At 34.6% G+C, this 25939-nt stretch overlaps 1 protein-coding gene across 3 annotated transcripts in view; it reads left to right on the top strand.

Moving 5' to 3' along the window:
• Window positions 1-25939, top strand: part of FBXO15 (F-box protein 15) — an 88205-nt gene that overhangs the window by 16722 nt on the left and 45544 nt on the right. For all 3 annotated transcript variants that reach the window (XM_027852438.1, XM_027852439.1, XM_027852440.1), the window contains exons 3-5: window positions 481-585; window positions 11812-12054; window positions 22119-22328. In XM_027852438.1, the coding sequence (XP_027708239.1) occupies window positions 481-585; window positions 11812-12054; window positions 22119-22328 (558 nt within the window). The remainder of the gene's footprint in view (window positions 1-480; window positions 586-11811; window positions 12055-22118; window positions 22329-25939) is intronic.

Genomic DNA, 25939 nt, shown 5'->3' with positions numbered 1-25939 from the left:
TATGATTTGCCATTTCTTTCTTCAGCTCATTTAGAGATGAAAAAACTGAGGCAAACAGGTTAAGTGACTTGCCCAGGATCACATAGCTAGTAACTGCTTGAGACCAAATTTCAACTCAGGTCCTCCTTACTCCAGGGCTAGTGCTCTGTCCTCTTCACCACCTAGCTGTCCATTACTGCCTCTGTAACCCTGGGTAAATTACTTAACTTCTATCTGTTTGATCAACTATAAAATAAGGGTAATAATAACATCTACCTCCCAAGGTTATTGTGAGGATCAAATGAGATCATATTTGTAAAGCCTTCAGCCTAATGTTTGGCACGTAGTAGGCTCTTGATAAATGTTTGCTGCCTCCCTCTCTCCTTGAATTTTGCATTCATTTACAGTTGGTGGGAACTATTACTGTTCTTAATTTTTTGGCAGAGAAAACTAATTTGCAGATAAAAACTTACATTTTTTTCCTCTCTACTTTTTCCTCAGTATGCCCTCTGAGATCCTACTGAAGATATTTTCTTACTTGGATGCTGTTACCCTTTTGTGTATTGGCTGTGTGAACAAGCGCTTCTATTCTTTGGCCAATGACAAGTAAGAAGAAAAGCATAACAGTTCAATATTGTAATCTTTTATTAATCACCTATTATGTATAAAGGGCCTTGTGCTAGGTCTTGGGGGTATGTAAACTTTAGAGTCATGATCAGTCTAATTAAGGGACACGACACAGGTATCCATAATACACAATACTATGGTACATCCATTACATTCATATATCTTAATTTCCTAGGGGCAGGGAGGTGGTGCGGTGGATAGAGCACCGGCCCTAAAGTCAGGAGGACCTGAGTTCAAATTTGGCCTTAGACACATGGTATCACTAGCTGTATGACCCTGGGCAAGTCACTTAACTCCAATTATCTCATCAAAAAAAATTTCTTCAGCACTGCCTAATTAACGGGTACTCCCTTAGTTTAAGTTCTTTGACACCACAAAAAGAAGTGCATACTTTTTTTTTGCACATATTAGTCAATAAGCATTTATAAAGAGCCTGTTATGTGCCAGGCACCACACCAAGCACTAGGGATACAAATAAAGGCAAAAAACATTCCCTGCCCTCAAAGAGTTCACAATCCAAAGAGGGAGACAACATATAAACAATTATGTACAAATAAGTTACATGCAGGATGAATTAAGAAATAACCAGTGGAGAGAGGTACTAGAATTTAGAGAAATTGAGCAAAGTTTCCTTTAGAATGTAGGATTTTAGCTGGGACTTGAAGGAAGTCGGGAAAGGGAGATGAGGAAGGACCGTCAGCAAAAAGGAGAGATGAAATGAGGAGGCTATTGTTACTATATGGCAGAGTACATGATGGTAGGTGAGGGGGGTGGCAGGCAAGCACACAAAGTGTAAGAAGACTGCAAAGATGGAAAGGGGCTAGGCTGTGAAACGCTCTGAACAACAAGCAAATGATTCTTTGATCTTGGAGGTCTTAGGGAGCTACTAGAATTTATTGAATAGGGGGTCCTTTCCCTCTTTTTTTTTCTTGGCGGGGGGGGTTTATTTTTCATTTTAAAAAAATATTTCACCCCTCATTTTACAGGTGAGAAAACAAGTTTAGAGAGGTTAAATAACTTAACCAAAAGGAGCAGAGCTAGGATTTAAACTTCATTCTTCTGATTGGAAAGTCATTTATATTTAACACTCCTGTGAGACCACTCCCCCTACTTGCATTCAAAAGTTGGGTCACAAAAGGGTGGCTTTTACTGCTTGTGCTGTGGGTATAATTCCTATCACCTTAGTTCACAAGCACCTACCAGAGAGCCCTTTCAGTTAACAAGTCAGTAAACTTAATCAGCTTTGTTAGCAACAGCATTTATTAAGGTGGTATAGTTAGAACATTCCTCTTAAAAGTTTAGGGTGCACATTTTCACAAATACACACATCCATGGACTCAACAAGTGAGTGGACTCAAATTTAGTTTACTGATAGTGAGGCATATGTATATGGGATAGAGGTGGGATTAATAACTAATTTGAACTCCTAAGATTTACTTTTTTCAACCCATAGTTGGTGCTTCTCTCTGCCACTAGGGGGTTATATTCCTTGAAGCTGCTTCCTCTCTTGGGTGGTGACTATTTCTCCACATCTCTCTGTCCTCAGTGTACTTTCTCTGCTCCCAAATGGATTCATTCTCTCCTACTTGTCCAGTCTCTCCAACATAGCCATTCGGGGAAGGAGGAAAGGGGGAATGGAACACATTCCTCTCCATTTCCCTTATCTTCAAGTTCAAACGGAATTGCTAGTTCCCTCTCTGGTTTGATTCTTTTTCTTCTGGCTCCCTTATCTGTGTGACCCTATTTATGAATTATTAAACTGTTGACATTTTATCCAGCTATTTAAAGTTCCTAGAAGGGTAATCTAGCTTGTTTAGACACACAGTTTCCTTTCTTGACCCAATCAGAGAGTTTGAAAAGAATCATAGAGTTTAAGTTATGTTATATATTAAAACTTACTTACAGGTAACACTTCAGTTGTGATTGTAAACATTGAGGACATAGGGAATCTTGTTCCACCTTCTTTAAAAATACATTTGTCATTTCTGTGAAAATTAAGGAAAACTGATGTAAAAGCAGATACCCTAAAACCAAATAGTGGCTAATGCTATATGAAGCTCTTGGAATGATTTCCATTGTTTGCATTGATATCTTGCTTTAAAAATCCAAGTGCAGTTTTTTTTTAAGTATAGTTAAGAAGATGATTAGTAATATTTCATAGTGTTTGTAAGAATTTAATTGATAAGTTTAATCAAGCAATTCAATGGATTTTTCTAAGAATTCCCTAGAGAGAGAAGAAGAGGTACTGTGTACTGTAGTAAAATATTGTATTGATGTTTCAAAAGTATTCTTCCAAAACAAAACCTAATATATGCTTTATAGAGATGTTTCACTTTGGATGAGGTATAAATTTCAAACACAACCTTATATTAAAAAATCCGTAATATCTTTTGTGAAATTCTGTGGAATAAACCTCAGTATAGCAAAATCTTGACCAACTTGAATCTTTAACATTATTTTCCTCTCTACATTTAGAAGTAAGGTATACTGGTAGACTAAATATGTAAATAACCTCCAAGGTTTTTGCAAGTGGTAAGATTCGATGAAAAAAAGTTAAATCATTAAAAGAACATTTGATGTTAGGAATTTGTTTTGAGTTTTTTTTAACTTTACGTTTTTGAAAAGTAACGTCTGGGTTTGATCTTTAGATCGGCATAGATCAGATCTGCACAACTTGGCAGTAGGTAGGGGACAAAATTAAAATAGGCTCAACTTTTTTGGGTCACAGATAGGTTTTTAGCAGCTCACATTCCAAGTAAAGGTTTAATTAATGATTAAAGTATTTTGCAAATCATATTAATAAAAATGAATTTCAATTAGTATCAATTAATTTCATTTGTTACTTAAGATTTTATCATGAAATTGCTTCTCTCAGACTAGAGACAGACTGATGATGGTTGCTGAGGATCACGTGACAAACAGGAGAGAGTATGCAGTGGCAACCCACCTGTAAAGTCACACGATGGGCACAATAGTGACTAGTGGAAGGCGAGTTAATTGGGGCGTGGACAAAGCACTTGTTACATCTTCACTTTCTTTTACGTCCTCTACGTTTTTCTTGGGCCACCTGAAATCCTTTGGCAGGCTGCAAGTGGCTCTTGGGCCATATGTTTTGAGGGCCTAGTATCTTCCCTCAAACTTCTACAGTTCTGTGAAATGGATGAAGTTTACCTTATTTTTATTTTATTTTAAACTGGGTCTCCCTATGTCACCCAGGCTGGAAGTGCAGCAGCCACTGACATCTATATATACAGAAACTTTTACTTGCTTTTTTTTTTTTTTTCCCAACTGGGATTGGTTTGCTCCTGCTTAGGCAGCCACTCCTAGAGGCTCACCATATTGGTACCAAACTTAATGGGATCACTTGGTCAGCTTTAGCTCTACTTCATTCAAAACTCCTGAATTCAAGAGATCCAACAGGTTTAGCCTCCTCCAACAGCAGGGATTACTGGCATGGCTAGATGAGGTTTATTTTTGTTTTTCCATCCTTTTCACACCCCAACCTTCTCTCTTCTCCTCTGGCATTGTCTTACCTTTTTATTATCCTGGACATTCCATTCAGGAAGAAAGGTGAATTAATTAATAATTCACTCCAAGCTAACTTTAATGTAACAATCCATCTTTGATTATTTGCATTTTAAAGGAGGTCTGGGGGCGGCTAGGTGGTGCAGTGGATAGAGCACTAGCCCTGAAGTCAGGAGGACCTGAGTTCAAATCCGACCTCAGACCACACATTTGACATGTACTAGGTGTGTGACCTTGGTCAAGTCACTTAACCCTGATTGCCTTACTAAAAAAAAATTAAAAAAAAAATAAAGGAGGTCTGCTTGAGGAGGGTAATACCTAACCCAAAGGAATAGATTTTTAGAAAGCATCTCAGCACCTGGGCAATTATTTTTTAGAAGGGTGTCTTCCCTTTGATCTTCAAGCAATATTTCAGGTGATGCTTTGGAAGATAGGAACCTTGTAATCAAGAGATTTGGGTTTGAATCCTGGCTCTGGTGCTTGCTTACTAAAACAGACTGACAATAGGTAGATCACTTAATTTCTCCAAGCTTCAGTTTCCTTATCTGGAAAATGAGAATAATACTGTCTGTAATCACCACCTCACAGCATAGTAAACTTTAAAATATTATGCGATGTAAGTTGGTATTATTAATTGAAGTTTTACTGTACCTTGATCATCAGATTGAGTGTGTATACACACACAGATACATACATAAATACATACATACATACATATATACATACATACATACATACATATAAATATACACTTTAGCTCCCTAAATTTACCCTGAATTCTTTTTGTGGATTCTGGAGTTACAGTGTGAACTATAGAATGGCTGTTTCATAAGAGGTACTCTGGAATGGTGAATAGAGAGCTGACTTTAGAATCAAGAAGATCTGGATTCAAGTCCTTCTTGCTATTGGGCTTAAGTGATTTCACTTCTCAGTTACAGAGAAGGTGTTGACCTGAACTGTTTGAGTGAATGTCCTCATCTAGGAATTACAACATCAGTGAAATCACAGGTCTAGTCCTTATTGCTTATTCCTATTAATATTTTAGATTTTATGTAATGAAAATCAGTTTTGATTTTGTGTTTGCACAGCATTGATGCTAAATATTTTAATATACTAAGGTTTATTCTGATTCCCTTTTCGTCTTTACTTTGAAGTTTTCTATTAAAACTAGAATCAGCAGTAGTTTATGTAATGCTGACATAGGAAATTTGGGATTCAGGAATGATCTTGCTAAAGCAAAGAAACATTATAAATAGGGTCAAGTGGTGAATGAACAAATTTGAAGAAAGCAAATAGCAAGATTTTGTAGAAAGAAAGTAAGAAATAAAAGTGCACAGATAAGGAATTCTGATGCAGTGTTGTCAGATTTCCTGAAGTATATATTGTCATTCTTCAGTTATGCTGTTTTACCCCTGCATCTTATAGTTTAGATATGCAGGTTAGGAATGTCTAAACTAAAAATTAAAATAAAATGAGTAATTATGGACATACAACTTGGAGCAAAATGACTGGTATGAGAAACAATTTCGAAATGTTTATGTAGAAGCAAATTGTCTAATTATAATAGGCAAAGAAGAAACAAAGCTATCACTCTTTGCGGATAATATGATGATATACTTAGAGAATCCTAGAGAATCAAGTGAAAAAACTACTTGAAATAGTAAACCACTTTAGCAAAGTTGCAGGATATAAAATAAACCGACATAAATCATCAGCATTTCTATATATTACCACCAAAGCCCAATAGCAGGAGATAGAAAAAGAAATTCCATTTAAAGTTATTGTAGACATTATAAAATGTTTGGGAGTCTACCTGCCAAAACATACCCAGGAACTATATGAACAAAATCACAAAACACTTTTCACACAAAGTCAGATCTAAATAATCGGAAAAACATCAGTTGCTCATGAGTAGGCAGGGTTAATACAATAAAAATGACAATTCTACCTAAATTAATTTACTTAATCAGTGCCATACCAGACTACCAAAAGTTATTTTACAGAGCTAGAAATAATAATAACAGAATTCATCTGGAAGAACAAACGGTCAAGAATATCAAGGGAATTAATGAAAAGAAATGCAAGGGAAGGTGACTTAGCCATACCAGATCTTAAAATATATTATGACACAGCAATCATCAAATCTACTTGGTACCTAAGACATAGAGTGGTGGATCAGTGGAATAGATTAAGTACACAAGATAAAGTAGTCAATGACTATACTAATAAACTGTTTGATAAACCCAAAGACTCCAGCTTCTGGGATAAGAACTCAATATTTGACAAAAACTCCTGGGAAAACTGGAAAATAGTATGGCAGTAACTACGCATAGGCCAACATGTTACACTGTATACCAAAATAAAGTCAAAATGTGTACATGATTTAGATATAAAGGCTGATACTGTAAGCAAACTGGGAGAGCAGGGAATAGTTTACCTGTCAGATTTATAGAGAACGGAAGAACGTATGACCAAACAAGAGATATGAGAGTGTTATGAAATGCAAGATGGATAATTTTGATTACATTAAATTCAAAAGTTTTTGCACAAAAAAAGCCAATGCATCCAAGATTAGGAGGGAAGCAGAAAACTGGGGAAGAATTTTTACAACCAGTGTCTGATAAAGGCCTCATTTCAAAAATATAGAGAACTAAGTCAAATTTATAAGAATACAAATCATTCCCCAACTGATAAATGGTCAAAGGATATGAACAGACAGTTTTCAGATGAAGAAATTAAAGCTATCTATGGTCATATGAAAAAATGCTCTAAATCACTGTTGATTAGAGAAATGCAAATCAAAATGACTCTGAGGTACCACATCACACCTGTCAGATTAGCTAACATAGAAACAAATTATCTGGAGAAGTCTAAATGTTATCTGATCTTTTTAAAAGATAACTTTTAGGTTAGTGCATTTTTGGTCTGGGGCCCCAATGTAAGAAATTTAAAAAGATAAATCTTGTGCCTTTTTAATTATAAAGTAAACATGTAAGAAAAGAGAACAGTGGTCTCTTCACTTGGGACAGGGAGAAAGAGAATCCATTTTCAAAGATTTTAGAGAAGAAAATATCATAACATCGTAGTCTTTCCAGGGTCTTATATTTTTGCTCAAATACCTCTGTTTACTTTAAAGCCTTTTTCTTTTTTCCTTAGTGAAGTTTCTTCAGTGCTTTGAGAGATTTGTGATTTCATTGGGTAACTTCTTCCTAGACAGGTCTTTTGTCCTCCATGTTTTCTCATGTGGCATATTGGTCTATGTCTTATTGCATATTTTATACAGAAACTGTTTGAGGCCTTCAGATGGTTCTTTTAATATTTAGTGGTTGCCAGTCTAGCACTGTCATTATTTTTCTTTTGGTTAGCCTTTCCAGCTCCCCCCCCCCCCTTTTTTTAGTTTAGTTTTGTTTTATTATATAGTTTGCCTGCCCCTTTTTTTCTGATCATGTCTGACCTTGGCAATTGTATTTATACCTACTTCTTGTGGGCAAGTCATCATTGTTGAGTGTTTTATAGCCTACAGGCAACCATCATGTGCTTTTCCATTTCCTTTGCCTAAAATTTTGATTGTTTTGAGATCATTGAATTTTTTATTTAAATTTTTTAAAAGAAAACTTTCTTGATGGCTTTGTTTTTATACTACATTCATTTCTAAATATATCCCTCCTCCTAGTCTACTCAATAAGCTGACCTTTTAACAAACATTAACACATGAAAAAGGGGAAAAAATCAAGTCAGCAAAACTAACCAATATATTGACTATGCCTGATAGTATATGTAATATTCCACACCCATAGTCTGCCACATATACAGTGAAGGGAGGGAGGTACATTTTCCAGCTCTTCTTTGGGGCCAAGACTGGTTGTCATAGTTAGATAGTATTCAGTTTCTTTAAAAAATTTTGCATTATTGTAATTATTGCATATATTGTTTTCCTGGTTCTGCTTACTTCATGTAAACCTTTCTGATTTTGTTACAGTAATTGCCCATAGTTTGTTTAGCCATTCCCCTGTCAATGTGTGCATTATGTTTCTGGATCTTTGCTACCACAGAAAAATGCTGCTTTGAAAATTTGTACGTGGAAACTTTTTACTTTTGACCTCCCTGGGGTATATATCTAACATTGGGATCACTGGGTCAAATAGTGTGGACATGTCAGTCATTTTTTGAGCATGATTCCAAATTGCTTTACAGAATGGTTGAACAAGTTCACAGTTTCATAGTGGGCTAGTCTCTGATAGACCTTTTAACACTGACTTTTCATATCTTTTCAGATTTACTGGTGAGGTGAAAACTCAGGGTTGTTTTGAATTGATTTTCATTTCTTAGTGATTTGGAGCAGCATTTCTTATAGTTAGTAGTTTTTAGTTCTTAGGGGAACTCTTTCTTCATTTTCATGAACAGTTATCTAAGGGGAGGATGTTTCTGCTTTATATATTTTTTAATTCTCTCTAAATTTTGTGTGTAGCCCCTAACAAAGAGATTTGATGCAAAGATTTTTTTTCTAAATTGTTTCCTTTCTTATTTTTGCTGCATTGATTTTGCTTGTGCAAAAAAGCTTTTCAGTTTTCATGTAATTGTTTTTTATCTTGTGGTATCTTTTGTCTTTTCTTTAGTTAAGAAATTTCCCTTTTGCCAGAATTGGGAAAGGTATTTGATTTTATTCTCTCCTCATTCTTTGTGGTGTGACCTTTTATATTCAAATTAAGGATCCATTTTGAGCCTGTTTTAGCATGTAGCATAAAATGTTGATCTAAACCTAATTTCCCATAAACTCCTTTCCAGTTTTCCCACATTGTTGTTCAGTCATTCAGTCTTGTCTGACTCTGTGACTCCATGGACCCGTATATCTGAGATTGTTGATATTTCTCTTGGCAACCTTAATTCTGGCTTTTGATTCATCCAGCCTAGTATTTTGCATGATGTTCTCTGCAAATAAGTTAAATAAGGTGATAATATATAGCCTTGTCATACTCCTTTTCTAATCTTAAACCGATGGTTATTCCATCTTCGGTTCTGACTTGCTTCTTGGCCTACATACGAGACAAGTAAGATGATTTGACTCCCATGTCTCTTAGGACTTGACACATTTTGTTGTGATCCACATAGTCAAAGGCTTTAGTGTAGTCAGTGAAGCAGAAGTAGATGGTTTTTCTGGAACTCCCTTGCTTTCTCCATAATCCAGTGAATGTTGGCAATTTTGTCTCTAGTTCCTCTGCGTCTTTGAAAACCAGCTTGTTCTTCAATGGATTCTATTGCCACTGTATGGTTTGTTCCTAGACCTTTGAGGGCTGGCAGGAGATGAGAACCTATCAATTTACTTCTTTAGTCTGTGGGAATTATAATGATCTGATACTGTAGTTTCCTGTATAACTTCCTATTTCATAGCCTGTTAAGTCAGCAAATACCAATAAGTGTCTCCTGTGTGCCAGGTACTGTGATAAGCACTGAGAATACAAAGCAAAAGGCAGTCCTTGCCTTCGAGGGGGATCTAATGGGGGAAGAAAATACATAAGAGGAAGCTGAAAAGTCAGGTTTTGGGAGAGTTGGATACTTGGCTCAGGCACATAATCAAAGTCCAGAGGAGTGCACCTGGGTAAAAAATGATGAGATGGTTGCTCTGGGTGCCCTCCTTAAATGGAGAGTCTGGGGAGAGCTCTCATCTGGCCACTTTGTACCCTCTTCAGTCAGAGGGAGAGAAGGGACCCCAAGGGCAATGAGTGCTGTGGAGGTATGAATTTCAGGGTTAATGTGGTCATGCAGGATGATGAGATTTCAGGGAGCCTGATGAAAGTCCATAAGAGTTTAGCCAGGTGGGAGAAGATTAAGTTTTTAGAAATCATTTTAAGTGAGTAGAGGGACAGTATGACAAGAGGATGAGTTTTGCAGTCTGGATTTAAATCTTACTTCTGAAATGTATGTTGTGGGGTCATGGAAAAGTCACTCAGACTCTCAGTACTGCAGGAAATTTTTGAAGACTAAGGTAAGATGAGTTACTTGAATTGTTGGAGAAAGTTTTCATATCAGAAAAAAACAAACAGCAGTTTATGATTTAACTGAATTAAACATTTATTGAGTACCTCCAGTGTTTAAAGACTGCACTTCATTTAAAAAAAATTTATAATCTAAACTATTTTCCCTTTTCAGTAAAAACAGAAAATTTCTCCGAAGTTCAGTAATAAAGCAGGAATTGTACTCCCCTCCCACACTCCAGAAAGATTTTTTTTTGTTGAGTTCCCCTGCTTTTTTCCTTTACGCCTTCAGTAACAAACCAATGATCCTTTTCCTTCAATGTTGTGATAATTTATATCTTGATATATTATAGGAAAATCCATTGCTAAGACCATAACTAGCATTGATACTAAGAAAAGTGAGGTTCTGTGAATTTATCATTGTCTACATGTTGTAGTTATTTTTTTTTGTAATGCAAAGTCTTAATTTCTTTTAACATTTTTTTTCTGCCTTTAATCAGGCTGTGATCTATGATTTTATCAGTGTAGGAACTTCTTCCACCTGTGTAAATTGCAATTTATTGCTAAGGTAGGCAGTAAGTTTTGGAAAGTTGTTTGAAGTTCGGAGTGTCAGAGGTATGATTTAAACCTAGCTTGTTCTGACTTTGAATCCAGTGCTCTAGCTACTATTCAGGGCTGACTTTCATCTCTCGGGACAATTGCAATAGCTTCCAATTTGGTCTTCCTCCTTTGGATCTCTTCCTTCATCCAGTCCCTCCTCCTGAAGTGCTGAAGTGATTTTGCTAAGATACAGATCTGAGCATGTCACCACACTACTAAGTAAGCTCCAGTGGCTCCACATTTTCTCTTGGATCAAATATTTTCTGTTTGGCATTTAAAATTCTTCACAACTTTGTCTCTTTCTACTTTTCTAGTCTACTTAGATATCACTCCATTCCACATTCTCCACAGTCCAGTCATGCTAACCTACTGTATCTTCCTTTTACATGATGTACCATGTCTCATCTTCATGTCTTTGCACTGGTTTTCCCCCATGCTGGAATTCCCCTATACCTCCTGGAATTCCTACTGTCCTTTGATATTCATGTCAAGAATTACCTACTATAAGAAGGCTGTTCACGGTATCCCCAAGTACTACTTTTCTCTTCCAAGATTACCTTATATTTGATTAGTATGTGTGTTTGCATATCTATATGTGAATGTCTCCTCTATCAAATATAAGTTCCTTGAGGAAATAGACTTAAAATTTTGTATTTGTTGGTGCTTTACTGCAGCACTTCCTAAACTGTGAGTCGCTATCTGCAATTTAAGAAGTGCTGAAGGGGTCGTCAGTGGAAAAAGTTTAAGAAGCCCTACTTTGATGAAAGCTTGCTTATTCATTGGAGGATTTAATTGTGATTTAGTGGAAAGAATGCTGGATTTGGAATAAGAGGAACTGTTCTACTATTATGCTTGTGTAACCTTGGGCAATTCACTTCTGTAGGTCTTAGTTTTCTTACCTACAAAATGAGGGGGTTGGATCAGAAGATATCTAAGAACCTTTTTAGCTCTAAAATTATGATCTGATGAATATCTTAGGTGACTCAATTACTGTGGGTTTGTTCTTGGTTCTCAGTAATCATTTTGAATATCACAGGGCCTCCTTGCTTGATTACCACTACTAATAGGAAAAGGGCACTTAACATTTATTTTCTTTAATTTTTCCCAGTTTTATTTGGTTCAGAATCTACTCCGCTTCTTTTTCACCTAAGAGATCAAATTGGGAAATGAATGCAGTAGAGAAGACAGCTGTATCTTTGAGTCATACATCACTTCATGACAAAGAAACTGGATACTGGAAGAAAAAATATATTGTGAAACAAATAGCAGCCGGAAAAACAGCTGTAACTCAGCTTCTCAAACCTGTAAATCCATATACAGGTCTGCCAGTGAAGACCAAAGAAGCCCTGAGGTAAGCAACAAATTACAGAGTGAGGATCATAGTTCTCCTCTCCGATAGTAAGAGTGTGAATGTTTAATGGTTGATTTGAGATTGGTGAGATACTATGTAAGTGCAAAGAGTAACATAGGCTAGTTAGATGTTTTGTAGAGATATTAGCAAAATGTTGGTCTTTAAAATATAACCCATGGCTCAGGATGCCCAGAGCTCTGAGTTGACATGTACTGGATCTGACCTTGGGGGCCAAAAATTTCGTTGTCTGTTCCTGGCTTCTAATAACCCACCCCAGAGTTTATTCTGAGAAATCTCCAAATATAGTTTATGTATAGTTCATTTATAGGTTTTTACAGACGTGAATGATTCCCTAAATCCTATACAAATATTGAAAGTAAAAAATGCATGTAAGATAGAGGACATCTTTATTTTATTCCACAGAAAATGCAGAAGGTGTACAGAACTCATAGGATCCCATGAACATATGAAAAACTGCAGTGTTCTGGGCTGGGCTTGAGTCAGGCTAGACTTTTGGTAGTTTAGGTTGGATATTAGAATAAATGAGACATTCCGAAGTCAAAAGTTAAAAGGATATTTAGGGAAAAAAAAGCAGGAGAAGGATATTCAACAGTGATGAATATTGAGGTCAGTTCACATTGATTCAGTTGAGCAAAACTTCCTTCCCCTAGATACCCATTTTGGTCCATCAACCAAGAATCAAGGATAGTACCTGAAACGTGGCTTTTTATGTCATGCTGGAGGAAACAGCTTGAGCCCATAGTCCCTTCACAAAACCAAATCTTGAGGATGGTCTCAGTATCTTTTAAAGAAACATTTGCCTAACTCACATGGGGGTAGGAGTTCATTACTCTACCTTGAACACAAAGTACTCATAGTAAGTAGCCCAAAGGTAGTCAGCACACTTCCCCCTGGTGGATACTCCTGTAATTTCACTGTCTTTGAGTGTTTCCAACTCTATACCAGGGGTTTTTAATCTGGGTTTCTCAGACCTCAAGGGGTTCTGTGAATAGATTTCGGGGGGGGGTCTGTGAACTTAGAACTTTTAGTATTTTGATGATAACTATATTTCAGTATAATTGGTTTTCTTAGTAGTCTTATATATTTTATTTTATGTATTTAAAAACATAGGCTTTGCCAGAATGCCAAAAGGGGGTCCATGATACAAAAAGGTTAAAATTGTTTAAACTGAACAGATTATCCTAGTCCATTTTACTAAATTCCTTCTCCTGGAACACACCAAGGGGCATCTTTAAAGCAACTAATTCATCTTAAAGTTATTGAGGTTTAGGAGTTGTGTTTTGTCTGATTAAAAAAGTGCTAACAGGCATATCCCTGTCTAATAAGGAGAAGTGTGGATAACGCAAAGTTTTTGAAATAAAGGTTTAACTGCTCTCTAAGTTAATGAGATGATTAGAAAATTCTCCAGATCAACCCTTTATGGGTTAATAATGAGTATGATGTATAAATAATACAGAGAACTAAAGCAGTCGTATTACTTACCTCCAGGAAATGTGTTAAACCAAAGAAGAAAATAATTGATGAACATACATTTTTAGCTAGGCAAACCTCAGCAACTTGAAATTTTATCTTGTTGGAAACAAGGTCCTTCCAACAGGAATATTAGCACTTGTGGCTGCAGGGGAACAAGGCTCCTTCCTGGGTAAAGACCAGAGCACACGCCGAGATTGTACTACCTCGAATACACTGAAATCTTACAGACCTCCAGAAAACAGCATCATGAAAAACCAGAAGATTGGGACAGTGCCTTCTCCACCCTAAGATTAGAGATTCAACTTTAACATAAAGTTAAAAGTCAAAATAGGCTGGAAAAATGAGCAAACAACAAAAAAAAGAACCTGAGCACAAAAAATTACATTGAGGACTGGGAAGAACAAGACAAATTCAGAAGACAAGATATAAAAACAGGTACAAGCAAATTCTCAAAGAAAAATGTGAATTGGATAAAAGCCCAATAAGAATTTCTGGAAGAGCACCAAATGGATTTTAAAAATCAGAGAGGTAGAGGAAAAGTTGAGAAAAGAAATGAGAGTGTTGCTAGAAAATAACGAAAAGAGAATTAACAGCTTGGTAAAAGGCATGAAAAATACTGAAGAAAATAACACCTTAAAAAAAAAGAGTTTATCAAACAGTAAAAGAAGTACAAAAATCCACTGAAGAGAACTCCTTAAAAAGTAGAATTGACCAAATGGAAAAAGAGTTTCAAAAGCTCACTGAAGAAAATAATTCTGTTAAAAATTACAAGTGGGCAAGTGGAAGTTAATGACTCCATAGACATCAAGAAACAATAAAACAAAATCAAAAGAATGAGAAAAATGGAAGAAAATTAGAAATATCTCATTGGCAAAACAAGTGATCTGGAAAATAGATCAAGGAGAGAAAATTTAAGAATTATTGGACCACTTGAAAGCCATAATTTAAAAAAGGATTTAGATGTCATATTTCAAGAAATCATCAAGGAAAACTGCTCTGATATCCTAGAACTACAGGATAAAATTAGAAATTGAAAGAATCTATTGATCACTTCCTGAAAGAGATCCCAAAATGAAAACTTCCAGGAAGATTATAGACAAATTTCTAGAGCTCCTAGATCAAGGAGAAAATATTGTAAGCAGTCAGAAAGAAACAGTTCAGATATTGTGGAGTCATAGTCAGGATAACACAAGATTTAACAGCTTCTACATTAAAGGGTGAGAGGGCTTAGAATATGATATTCTGGAAGGCAAAGAAGCTAGGATTACAACCAAAGATTACTTACCAACAAAACTCAATATAATCCTTCAGGGGGAAACATGGGTATTTAATGAAATAGAAGACTTTCACACATTCAAGTATTCCTGATGAAGAGACCAGCACTGAACAGAAAAATTGACTTTCACATACAAGGCTTAAGAGAAGCATAAAAAGGTAAACATGAAAAATTATAAGGGATTCAATAAGATTAAATTTATTTTACATTCCTACATGGGAAGAACTTTCTCATTATTAGGGCAGTTAGAAAGAGTATATATATAGACAGAGGGGATGTGAGTTGATTATGATGGGGTGTTTTCCAAAAAAATAATATTAGGGGGTGAGAAAGATAGATACACTGGGAGAAGGGGGAGAGAGGTAGAGTGGGGAAAATTCTCTCACATAAAAGAGATAGGCAAGGAAGAGCTTTTACAGTGGAGGAGAAGATGGGGTGGTGGTGGTGGCAGACAGTGCTTGAACTTTATTCATCAGAATTGGCTTAAAGAAGGAATAACATACAAACTCGGGTATAAAAATCTGTCTTACCCAACAGAGAAATAGAAGGTGAAGGGAATAAAAGAAGAGGGAGAGCTGACAGAAGGGAGGGCAGATTGAAGGAGGCAGTAATTAGAAGCAAAATAGACGTTTGAGAAGGAACAGGGTAAAAAGAGGGAAAAATAAGCAAGGAAAATAGGATGGAGGGAAATACAGAGTTTAGTAATCATAACAGCGAATGGGATGAACTAACCTATAAAATGGAAGCAGGTATTAGAAGGTATTAAAAACCAGAATTCAACAATATGTTGTTTATAAGAAACACACTTGAAACAGAGAGAGACATACAGTATAAATAGGAACTAGAGCAGAATCTATTATGTTTCAGCTGAGGTTTCAAAAACATTTAAAAACCAAAACAAAACAGAAGATTGCAATCATGATCAGAGGCAAAGCAAAAATAGATTGAAATTAAAGGAGGGAAAATACATTTTGCTGAAAGACACAATAGATAATGAAATAATACCAATGCTAGTCACATGCACCAAATGGCATAGCATTCAAATTTTAAAAGGAAAAGTTAAATGAGTTAGAGGAGTAAATAGATAGTAAAGCCATACCAGTGGAGGGCATCAGCTTTCCCCTCTCAGAACTGTCTAACTATAAAATAAAGAAATTAAGGAAGGTGAATAGAGTTTTAGAAAAGTTAAATATAATAGACCTCTGGAGAAAACTGAATGGGAATAAAAAGGAGTATACTTTTTTTTCCAACTGTACCTTTACAAAAATTGACTGTGTATTAGAGTATAAAAACTTCACAACCAAATGCAGAAAAACAGAAATATTAAATGTATTCTTTTAAGACCACAGTACAATAAAAATTGTATTCAGTAAAGGGCCATGGAAACATAGATTAAAATTAATTGGCAACTAAGTATTCTAATCCTAAAGAATGCGTGGGTCAAAGAACAGATCATAGAAACAATCAATAATTTCATTAAAGAGAATGACAATGAGACAATATACCAAAATTTATGATATGCAGCCAAAGCAGTACTTAGGGAAAAATTGGTATCTCTAAATGCTTACATCAATAAAATAGAGAAAGCACATCAGTGAATTGGGTATGCAGCTAAAAAACCAGGAAAAGAACAAATTAAAAATCCCCAATTAAACACCAAATTGGAAATCCTGAAAATCAAAGGAGAAATTAATAAAATTGAAATAAAAAAATTAATGAAATTATAAAATAGATAAACCATTGATTAACATGATTTTAAAAAAAGAGAGAAGAAAATCAAATCACTAGTATCAAAAATGAAAAGGGTGAATTCACCAGTGAAGGTAAAATTAAACCAATTATTAGGAATTATTTTGCCCGATTATATGCCAATAAATTTAACAATTTAAGTGAAATGGGAGAATACTTGTAAAAACATAAACTGCCCAGATTAACAGAAGGGTTGAAATAAAATATCTAAATACATTTATTTTAGAAAACGAAATCAAGCTATAGAGCTGTCTAAGAAAAAAAGCATCAGAACCAGATGGATTTACAAGAAGCATTTAAAGATCAATTAATTTCAATATTAAATAATTTGGAATAATAGGCAATAAGAGTCTTACCAAACTCTTTTTGTGAAACAAATACGGTGTTGATACCTAATCCAGGAAGAGTGAAAATAGAAATTATAGACCAATTTCACTAATAAATATAGATGCAAAAATTCTAAATAAAATACTAGCTAGGAAACTATAATATATTATAAAGATTATACATTATGGCCAAGTAGGTTTTATATCAGGAATGCAAAACTGGCTCAATATAAGGAAAACTATTAGTGTAATTGATCATATCAAAAACAAAAGGTGTATGATTATATTCATAGATACAGAAAAAACTTTTTAACAAAATACAGCACTCATCCCTATTAAAAACACTTGAAAGCATATGTATAAATGTATTTTTCCTTAAAATGATAAAAGGCATCTGCCTAAAACCATTAGCAAGCATTATTTGTAATGGAAATAAATTTGAAGCTTTTCCAGTAAGCTCAAGGATGCCCATTATCTCCAATATTATATGGTATTATATAGTATTGTATTAGAAATGCTAACTATACCAATGAGAAGAAAAGGAAATTGAACGAATCAGAATGGGCAGTGAGGTAATAAAACTCTTTCTTTGCAGACAGTACTTGGAAAATCCTAGAGATTCATCTAAAAAAGTAGTCGAAACAGTAATTTTAGCAAAGTATTAGTACATAAAATAATCCCACATAAATCATCAGCATTTCTACATATCACCAACACAACCTTGCTGGAAGAGATAGTTTATTTAAAATAACCATGGACAATATAAAACTGCATATAATTATAAAACACTTTTTATACAAATAAAATCAGATTTAAATAATTGGAGAAATATTAATTGTTCGTAAGTGGGCTGAGCCAATATAATAAATATGACAATCTACCTAAATTAATTTACTTATTCAGTGCCATCTAAATTAAATTAATCAAAAAATTATTTTATTGAGCTAAAAAAATAATGAAGTTCATTTGGAAGAACAAAAGGTCAAGAATATCAAAGGAATTATTGAAAAAAAATTAAGGAGGTCTAGCAGTGCCAGATGTTAAACTATATAATGTGATTATCCTCAAAACTATCTGTTACTGGCTAAGAAATAGAATGATGGATCAGTGGAATAGAGCAGTTATACAATACACAATAGTAAATGATTATAGTAACTTTATGTTTGATAAATGTAAAGATTTAAGATTTTGGGATAAAAGTTCACTGTTTGGTAAACATTGTTGGGAAAACTGGACAACAATCTGGCAGAAATTAGGTATAGATCAGTATATGACACCATTTATCAAGATAAGGTCAAAATGGATATATGACCTAGATATACAGGGAGATATCCTAAGTAAGTTATAAGAACGTGGAACATATCTGTCAGATTTATGGATAGAAGAATTTCTGATAAATGAGGTATCATTGTGAGCTGCAAAATGGATAATTTTGATTACACTAAATTGTAAAGTCTTTGTACAAATAAAATCAATGTAGCCAAGATTAGAAGGAAAGGAGAAAATTGGGAAAAATTTTTTGTAGTTTCTTGGATAAAGGCCTCCTGTCTCTGATGTATAGAGAATTTTGTCAAATTTATTAGAATAGAGTCATTGCCCAGTTGATAAATGGTCAAAGGATATGAACAGGCAGTTTTTGGAGGAAGTTATATACAGTCATATGAAAAAATGCTCTAAATCATTATTGATTAGAGAAATACAAATTAAAACAACTTTGAAGTAGCATCTCACACCTATCAGATTGGCTAAAATGATAGAAGGGGAAAATGACAAATGTTGGAGAAGATGTAGAAAAATTGGGACACTAATACACTGTTGGTGGAACTGTGAATTGGTCTAACCATTTTGGAAGCAATCTGGAATTATATCCAAAAAGTTATAAAACTGTATATACCCTTTGACCCAGCAATACCCAAGGTGATAAAAGAAAAAGAAAAAAAAATCAAACCTATGTGTTTTAAAATATTTATAGCAGCTTTCTTTTTGGTGGTAAAGAACTAGAAATTGAGGAGATACCCTTCAATTGGGGGATAGGTAAATAAATTGTGGTATATGACTGTGATGGAATACTATTGTGCTATAAAAAATTGTGAGCAGTTTGTTTTTAAGAAAACGTGGGAAGACTTGCATGAAATAATGATGAGTGAAGTGCAGAACCAAGAGAATGTTCTCTACAGTAACAATTGTGTTCAAAGAGTAGATGTGAATGACCAACCTATTCTGAGTTACGTTGATATTCAAATCAACTACAAAGAACCTATGCAGGAGGATGGTACCCACCTCCTGTGATAATTGAAACTCTGTGTTGTATAGTTTCATATATGTACATTTATATGTATATATATGTATCTTTGTCAAATGTTGGCCTTCTCTAGTGCCGGGTAGGGAAAAAAGGAGGAAAATAGCTTGGCACTCAAATGTAACAAAAATATTAAAAAAGAGAAAGTAAGAAAACCATTGAACTAATAAATAAAATTAGAAGCTGGTTTTATGAAAAAATCTGATAAAATAGATAATCCATTGGTTAATTTGATTAAAAAAAAGACCAAATTACCAGTATCAAAAATGAAAAAGGTGAATTTACCACCAATGAAGAGGAAATTAAATTATTAGGAACTATTTTTCCCAATTATATGCCAATAAATCTAACAATCTAATTGAAATTGATGAATATTTACAAAAATATAAATTGTCTAGGTTAACAGAAGAAATAGAATACTAAAATCATTCTGTCTTAGAAAAAGAAATTGAATAAGCCATCAATGACTTCCCTAAGAAACAATCTTCAGGACCAAATGGATTCACAAGTGAGTTCTACCAAACATTTAAAGTACAATTAATTCCAATACTATACAAACTGTTTAGAAAAATAGGCAAAGATGGAGATGTATCAGATTTCTTTTATGACACACATATGTTGATACGTAAAGCAGAAGGAGCAAAAACAGAGAAAGAATTCCATAGATGTATTTCCCTAATGAATATTGATGCAGAAATTTTAAATAAAATACTAGCAAGGAGATTACAGCAATATATCACCAGGATCGTACACTATGACCAGGTGGGATTTATACCAGGAATGCAGGGTTGGTTCAGTATTAGGAAAACTATCAACATAATTGACCATATCAGTAACAAAACCAACAGAAATCACATATAATCATCTCAATAGATGCAGAAAAAGCTTTGGACAAAAATCACGACACTTATTAAAAAAGGTAGAAAATATGGGAATAAATGAAGTTTTTCTTAAAAGATAAGAAATATCTATCTAAAATCTTCAGCACACGTTATCTGTAATGGGGATAAATTTGAAGCCTTCCCAGTAAGATCAGGGGTGAGGATGTCTGTTGTTAACACTATTATTCAGTATTGTATTAGAAATGCTACCTATAGCATAGGTATGTAGCATTTCCTTCATAGAAGGAAAAGAAATAGAAGGAATTAGAATAGGCATTGAGGAAACAAAACTATCATTCTTTGCAGATGAGATGATAATATACTTAGAGAACCCAAAGATCCAAGCTTTTAATTTCTGGGAAAACTGGAAAGCATTTTGGCAGAAACTGGGTATAGACCAAGGGCAGATAGATGGCACAGTGGATAGAGCATTGGGCCTGGAGCCAGGAACACCCATCTTCCTGAGTTCAAATCTGGCCTCTGAACAAGTTACTTAACCCTGTTTTCATCAGTAAAATGATCTGGAGAAGGAAATGGCAAACCACTCTAGTGTCTTGCCAAGAAAATCCCAAATGGAGGTCACAAAGAGTCAGAAGTTACTATAAATGACTGAATAACAACAAGAAAAAGTATAGACCCACATTTCTTACCATGTACCAAGATAAGGTCAAAATGGGTGCATGATTTAAACACAAAGAGTGATATAAGCAAATTAGAGGAGCATAGACTAGTTTACTTTTCAGATCTATGGAAAAGGGAAGAATTTATGACCAAACAAGATACAGAGCATTATGGGATGTAAAATGAATAATTTTGATCACATTAAATTTAAAAGTTTTTGGACAAAGAAAAACAATGGCTGAGATTAGGAGGAAAGCAGGTAACTGGGCAGATGTTTTGCAGGGAGTTTCTCTGATGAAAGGCCTAAATTCTCAAATATATAGAGAACTGATTTACAAGAATTCAAGTCATTCCCCAATTGATAAGTGAACAGGCAGTTTTCAGAAGAAGAAATGAAAGGTATAATCATATGAAGAAATAGTCTGGCATTATTGATTAGAGATTAAAAGAATTTTGAGGTACCATCTGACAGTTATCAGATTGGCTAATATGACAAAAAGGAAAATGACACATATTGCAGGGGATGTTGAAAAATTAGGACACTAATATACTGTTAGTAGAATTGTGAACTGATCCAGCCATTCTAGAGAACAATTTAAAACTATGTCCAAAGGGTTATAAAACTGTGCATACCCTCATGCCCTTTGACTGAGCAATACTACTAGGCCATACCCCAAGGAGATCAAAGAAAAAGAACCTATGTGTACAAAAGTATTTATAAAAATTCTTTTTGTGGTGGTAAAGAATTGGAAATTGAGGGGATGCCCACCATTTGGGGAATAGCTGAACAAGTTGTGTTGTATGATTGTGATGGAAAACTGCTGTGCTGTAAGAAATAAGGAGCAGGTTGGTTTCAGAAAAACCTGGGAAGACTTACGTGAACTGATACATAGTGAAGTGAACAGAACCAGAAAAACATTGTACACAGTAACTGTGATGACTTAGCTGTTCTTAGCAGTACAATGACCCAGGATAATCCTGAAGGACTCCTGTTGAAAAATGCAATCTACCTCCAGAGAAAGAACTAATAGGAGTCTAAATGCAGAATGAAGCATACTTTTTTAACTTCCTTTTTTTTTTCTTTTTTTTTTTTTTGCAACATGGCTAATATGAAGATGGTTTGCATGATTGCACATGTGTAATCTTTATCAAATTGCTTGCTGTTTTGAGGGGAATGGAGAGAGTGGGAGGGAGAAAATTTGGAACTCAGAATTTTAAAAAACAAATGTTAAATTTTTTTACATGTTAATTGAGGAAAAAAAATTGAAAAAAAAAGACACAAGATCTTTAAATCTGACCCACGTTTATAGAATCAAATTAGCTCCTTTAAAGTTATCTATTTGAACTACTCAGTGTAACATTTATATCTTCTCCAAAGATAAATTCAAACTCTCTAACTCCATTTTTTCCCCAAATAGAGTATCTGGATTGAGTTGGGTGATTGTATTGAAGGAGAAAAATGGGAAAGAGTACATCATGGAGCAGGCTGAGTTTTCTGTGAATGACACATCTGTTACAGTTGTGTGGCATGGGAATAATTGGCCACGTATAGACAAGCTGGCAACACTAGACTTATGTGGTGTGACACCAGTTTTTTTGGACCGCTATAAGGTCCCCACCAAAAATGGGTGAGTTTCATCCAGATTTATTATTGTTAGATTAGAAAAATTTGTTAATGATAGTTGGTTGACATTGAGTTTTTTAACCCTGAAGTATAATTAAAGATTGCATGTGAAAACTCACTCTCCCTTGACTTACTGCTTGATCACTGCTAGAATAGAAATAAAAGGTGTTATTTTATATTTATGTATATTAGTTGTCTATAATGTTAGACTGGTATGTTCTAGATAATGGAATTTTTTTGACAACTGAGGATTAATCTTTAAGCTTTTTTGTTCTGTGCTTTGTACGGAAATCTCTACTACATTCTATCCTACTGTAAGAAGATGCTAGGTGGATCAGTGGATAGAATGCTGGGTCTGAATTCAGGAAGACCGGAATTCAAATTTGGTCTCATATACTTAATAACTGTGTGACCCTGGGCAAATGAATTAACCTCTGCTGCCTCAGTTTCCTCAATTGTGAAATGAGGATAATAATAGGACCTACTTCCCAGGGTTATTTTTGAGGACCAAATAAGAATAGTTATAAAGTATTTAACATAGGTCCTGGCACATAGTAGGTGCTTGATAAGTACTTATTTTCTTCCTTCCTTAAAGTTTAACAAATACAACTTAACTTTTACTTAATGATTCATAATTATAATTATGACTAAAATTATGATGTAAGTAATCATAATTACTTAATGATTAGAAATTGTTATATTTTATTGTAGATCATGTGGTACATTGACTTCACTGACCCTATAATTCAAGCAAAGCAAAAGATAGGTTGAATAAATTCTATTGACTTGTTTTTTTGTTATTTTGGCTCTTATGAAAGTGGAATATAAAGTATGTAGCTGCTTCATCTCTCTATCCACATGATTATTTATCTAATAATGATGGACCTTTGATCTCATGGCTGTGGAGAACCCATAGATGAGAAAACTGCCTCTACCAATGCAGATTTGTACCTTCTCTACAACTTGTAGTTTCAGAGTTGCCTAGGGCATTGATGAGTAGTCCAGTATTACACATCTATGTACCCAAAGTCAAAGGTGGGATTTGGGTCAAGTCAGAGGTGGAATTTGGGTCTGGATCTTGTAGATTCTGTGGTCACATCACTATCTACTTGATTATTCTGATTCTTTAAAAACAATGATAATAAAGATAAATAAAATTTATATAGTACTTTAAGGTTTTATGAAGCACTTTACATATATTACCTCAGTTGATGCTCATAACAATCCTGTGTGATAGGTGGTATCTCCATTATACAGCTGAAGAAACTAAGGCTGAGAGGTTAAAACACTTACCCAGGGTCACAAAGCTAGTAAGTGTCTCATGAGGTTTAAACACAGTTCTACTTGAATCCAAGGCCAATGATTTACTGTACGTATTCTTCCAAAATTAATTATTTAATTGATGTCTTCGGTTTTCTAAAATCCCTTCCAACTCTGAATTTGATTATATGATAGTAAGTTATTTTAAACCTCAATAAGTCTTCATATTCGCTATCAGTATCCTTTGGCTTTTCAGCAACCTTCAAATTTTATTTTTCCTCTTCCAAATTTTGGCATCATTATAATTTTTTTTAGTTATATGGCATTCTTTCTTTGGAAAACAGAGAACATCATACCATTATGATTTTGTTGGGGAAATATTGTTATTTGTGGGCTTTTATAATGTGACCACTAACGCATGGGATTAAATTTTTATAAATACAATCCTAAATGGGACTTCTGATTTTGCTTTGTTCCACAGCCCAGCCATGGCACTTGGTATATAATAAATGCTTAATAAGTAGTGGTACCGGTTTTTGTTCTGAATGATTTGAGAGTTTGTTATGGTGCTGGGTACTTTCGGATAAATTGTTATTTTTCTCTATATGTCCATATATACATATATATATTTTATACACACACACACACACACACACACACACACACACACTCTTCCTGAAGTAGACAAGAAAACTTTTTTTTTTTAATGAAGACTTGAATATTTTTGGTAGTGTTTTTGTTTGAGTGGGCAATTTTTATGACCCCTTTTAACAAAGCATGTAGTTTTATTGTGTATGTAGCCATTTCTGGAGAGTGCATTCTGGATCATTTTCTTACATTCAGCAAATGCTATATCACTTGAGAACATGTAGCATATTGTTTACGATCTTTAGATCAAAAGTACAGACATTAATTAAATGAATGAATGACAATCTAACTTAAGTAGATATTGTTTTGCGTTGACATGGAAAGCTAGGTGAATGCCATTGCATGTCTCAAAATTGTCATAATATCTGTGATGATAGATATTAGACAATGCCAAATGCTAGAAATTGTTGGGGAAACTCATTATGATACTGTAATTTATTCTCATTGAATCTCAATGGGCTTTAGCTAGTACTTGATAAATTGTGGGTAAACATACAGTAAAAACATTTTTCATGAATTTGTTTCAGTAGATGTTTTTATTGCATATATGTGTGTGTGTGTGTATGTGTGTAAATGCTTTGATTAGGAAGGAGTAGAAATAGTGTTATAGATTAGCATGACAGGAAAGGAGAAACCATTGTGGCCTCCCCCTTTTTCTTACCTTATAGTCACTTAAGGATAGGTAAATCAAAACTCCTTTTTGGCATGATTTGAATTTCTCCTCAGACACATGAATTTTCCTAAATCACTAATGTATGAAGCTTGAGTACTTACATTGCCCCACATTCATGGGAGAAATGCTTGGTTAAATGTGCCCATTGTTGGTTGTGACTATAGGGCTAATTAAATAGTTTTTCTTTAGATAGGCAAAGCTTTATTCTTCTAAATTCCCCAATCTTTTCCAGTCCAGGGCATGTAAATTTTGTACCAGGTTAGGAATTATTATCCACATTCATCCAGTCATCTACCAGGTTAACCATGTGTATGTGTATTCATGTGTTCCTAATCAGAGCTCTAGGCAAGGTTCAAAAATTGATCCCTCCTTTATGTTTCTTCCTGAGGGCTTTAGCCTTCACTGAAACAAATGCACTTTGCGATAAAACAAATACCCATGGGTTATGGAGATTATACAAACTTTTTTTTAATCCCCCTGAATGTTGCACCCTAAGGACTGTCTTCATTGCCTCCCCATAATCACACCATGTATGCTCTTGATAAATTAACAGGTATAGAAATGTCTGTTTCATGTATGTATGGGCAACATTAGATTAATTGATTCCTTGTCCTGTCTAGGTTAGCCTGTCAGAAAAATTAAGAAGGAATCAGGTAGTCTAGGTCACAGGGGTGGATGGAACCTGTGGCCTTGAGGCCATGTGTGGCCCTCTAAGTTCTCAAGTATGGCCCTTTGACTGAATTCTAACTTCATGGAACAAATCCCCTTAATAAAAATATTTGTTCTGGAAAACTTGGACTCAGTCAAAAGGCTGCACCCAAGTACCTAGAAGGCAACGTGTGGCCTCAAGGCTGCAGGTTCCCCAACCCTGGTCTAGGACAATGGAACACAATAAAATGAAATTAATATTTATTATGCACCTGCTGTGTTCTGTCCTAGGATTTGAGTGAGAAAATTTTGTATGAATCAAGATCCTTATCCTTATAGGACTTATTATTTGCTAGAGAAATATGACTAATACATAAGTACAGAAT

The sequence above is a fragment of the Vombatus ursinus genome, unplaced genomic scaffold, assembly GCF_900497805.2.
Source record: "Vombatus ursinus unplaced genomic scaffold, bare-nosed wombat genome assembly UNPS02009573.1, whole genome shotgun sequence".
Classification (NCBI taxonomy): Eukaryota; Metazoa; Chordata; class Mammalia; order Diprotodontia; family Vombatidae; genus Vombatus; species Vombatus ursinus.
Note: the sequence above shows the minus strand (reverse complement) of the source record. Positions and strands in the feature narration are given on the sequence as shown.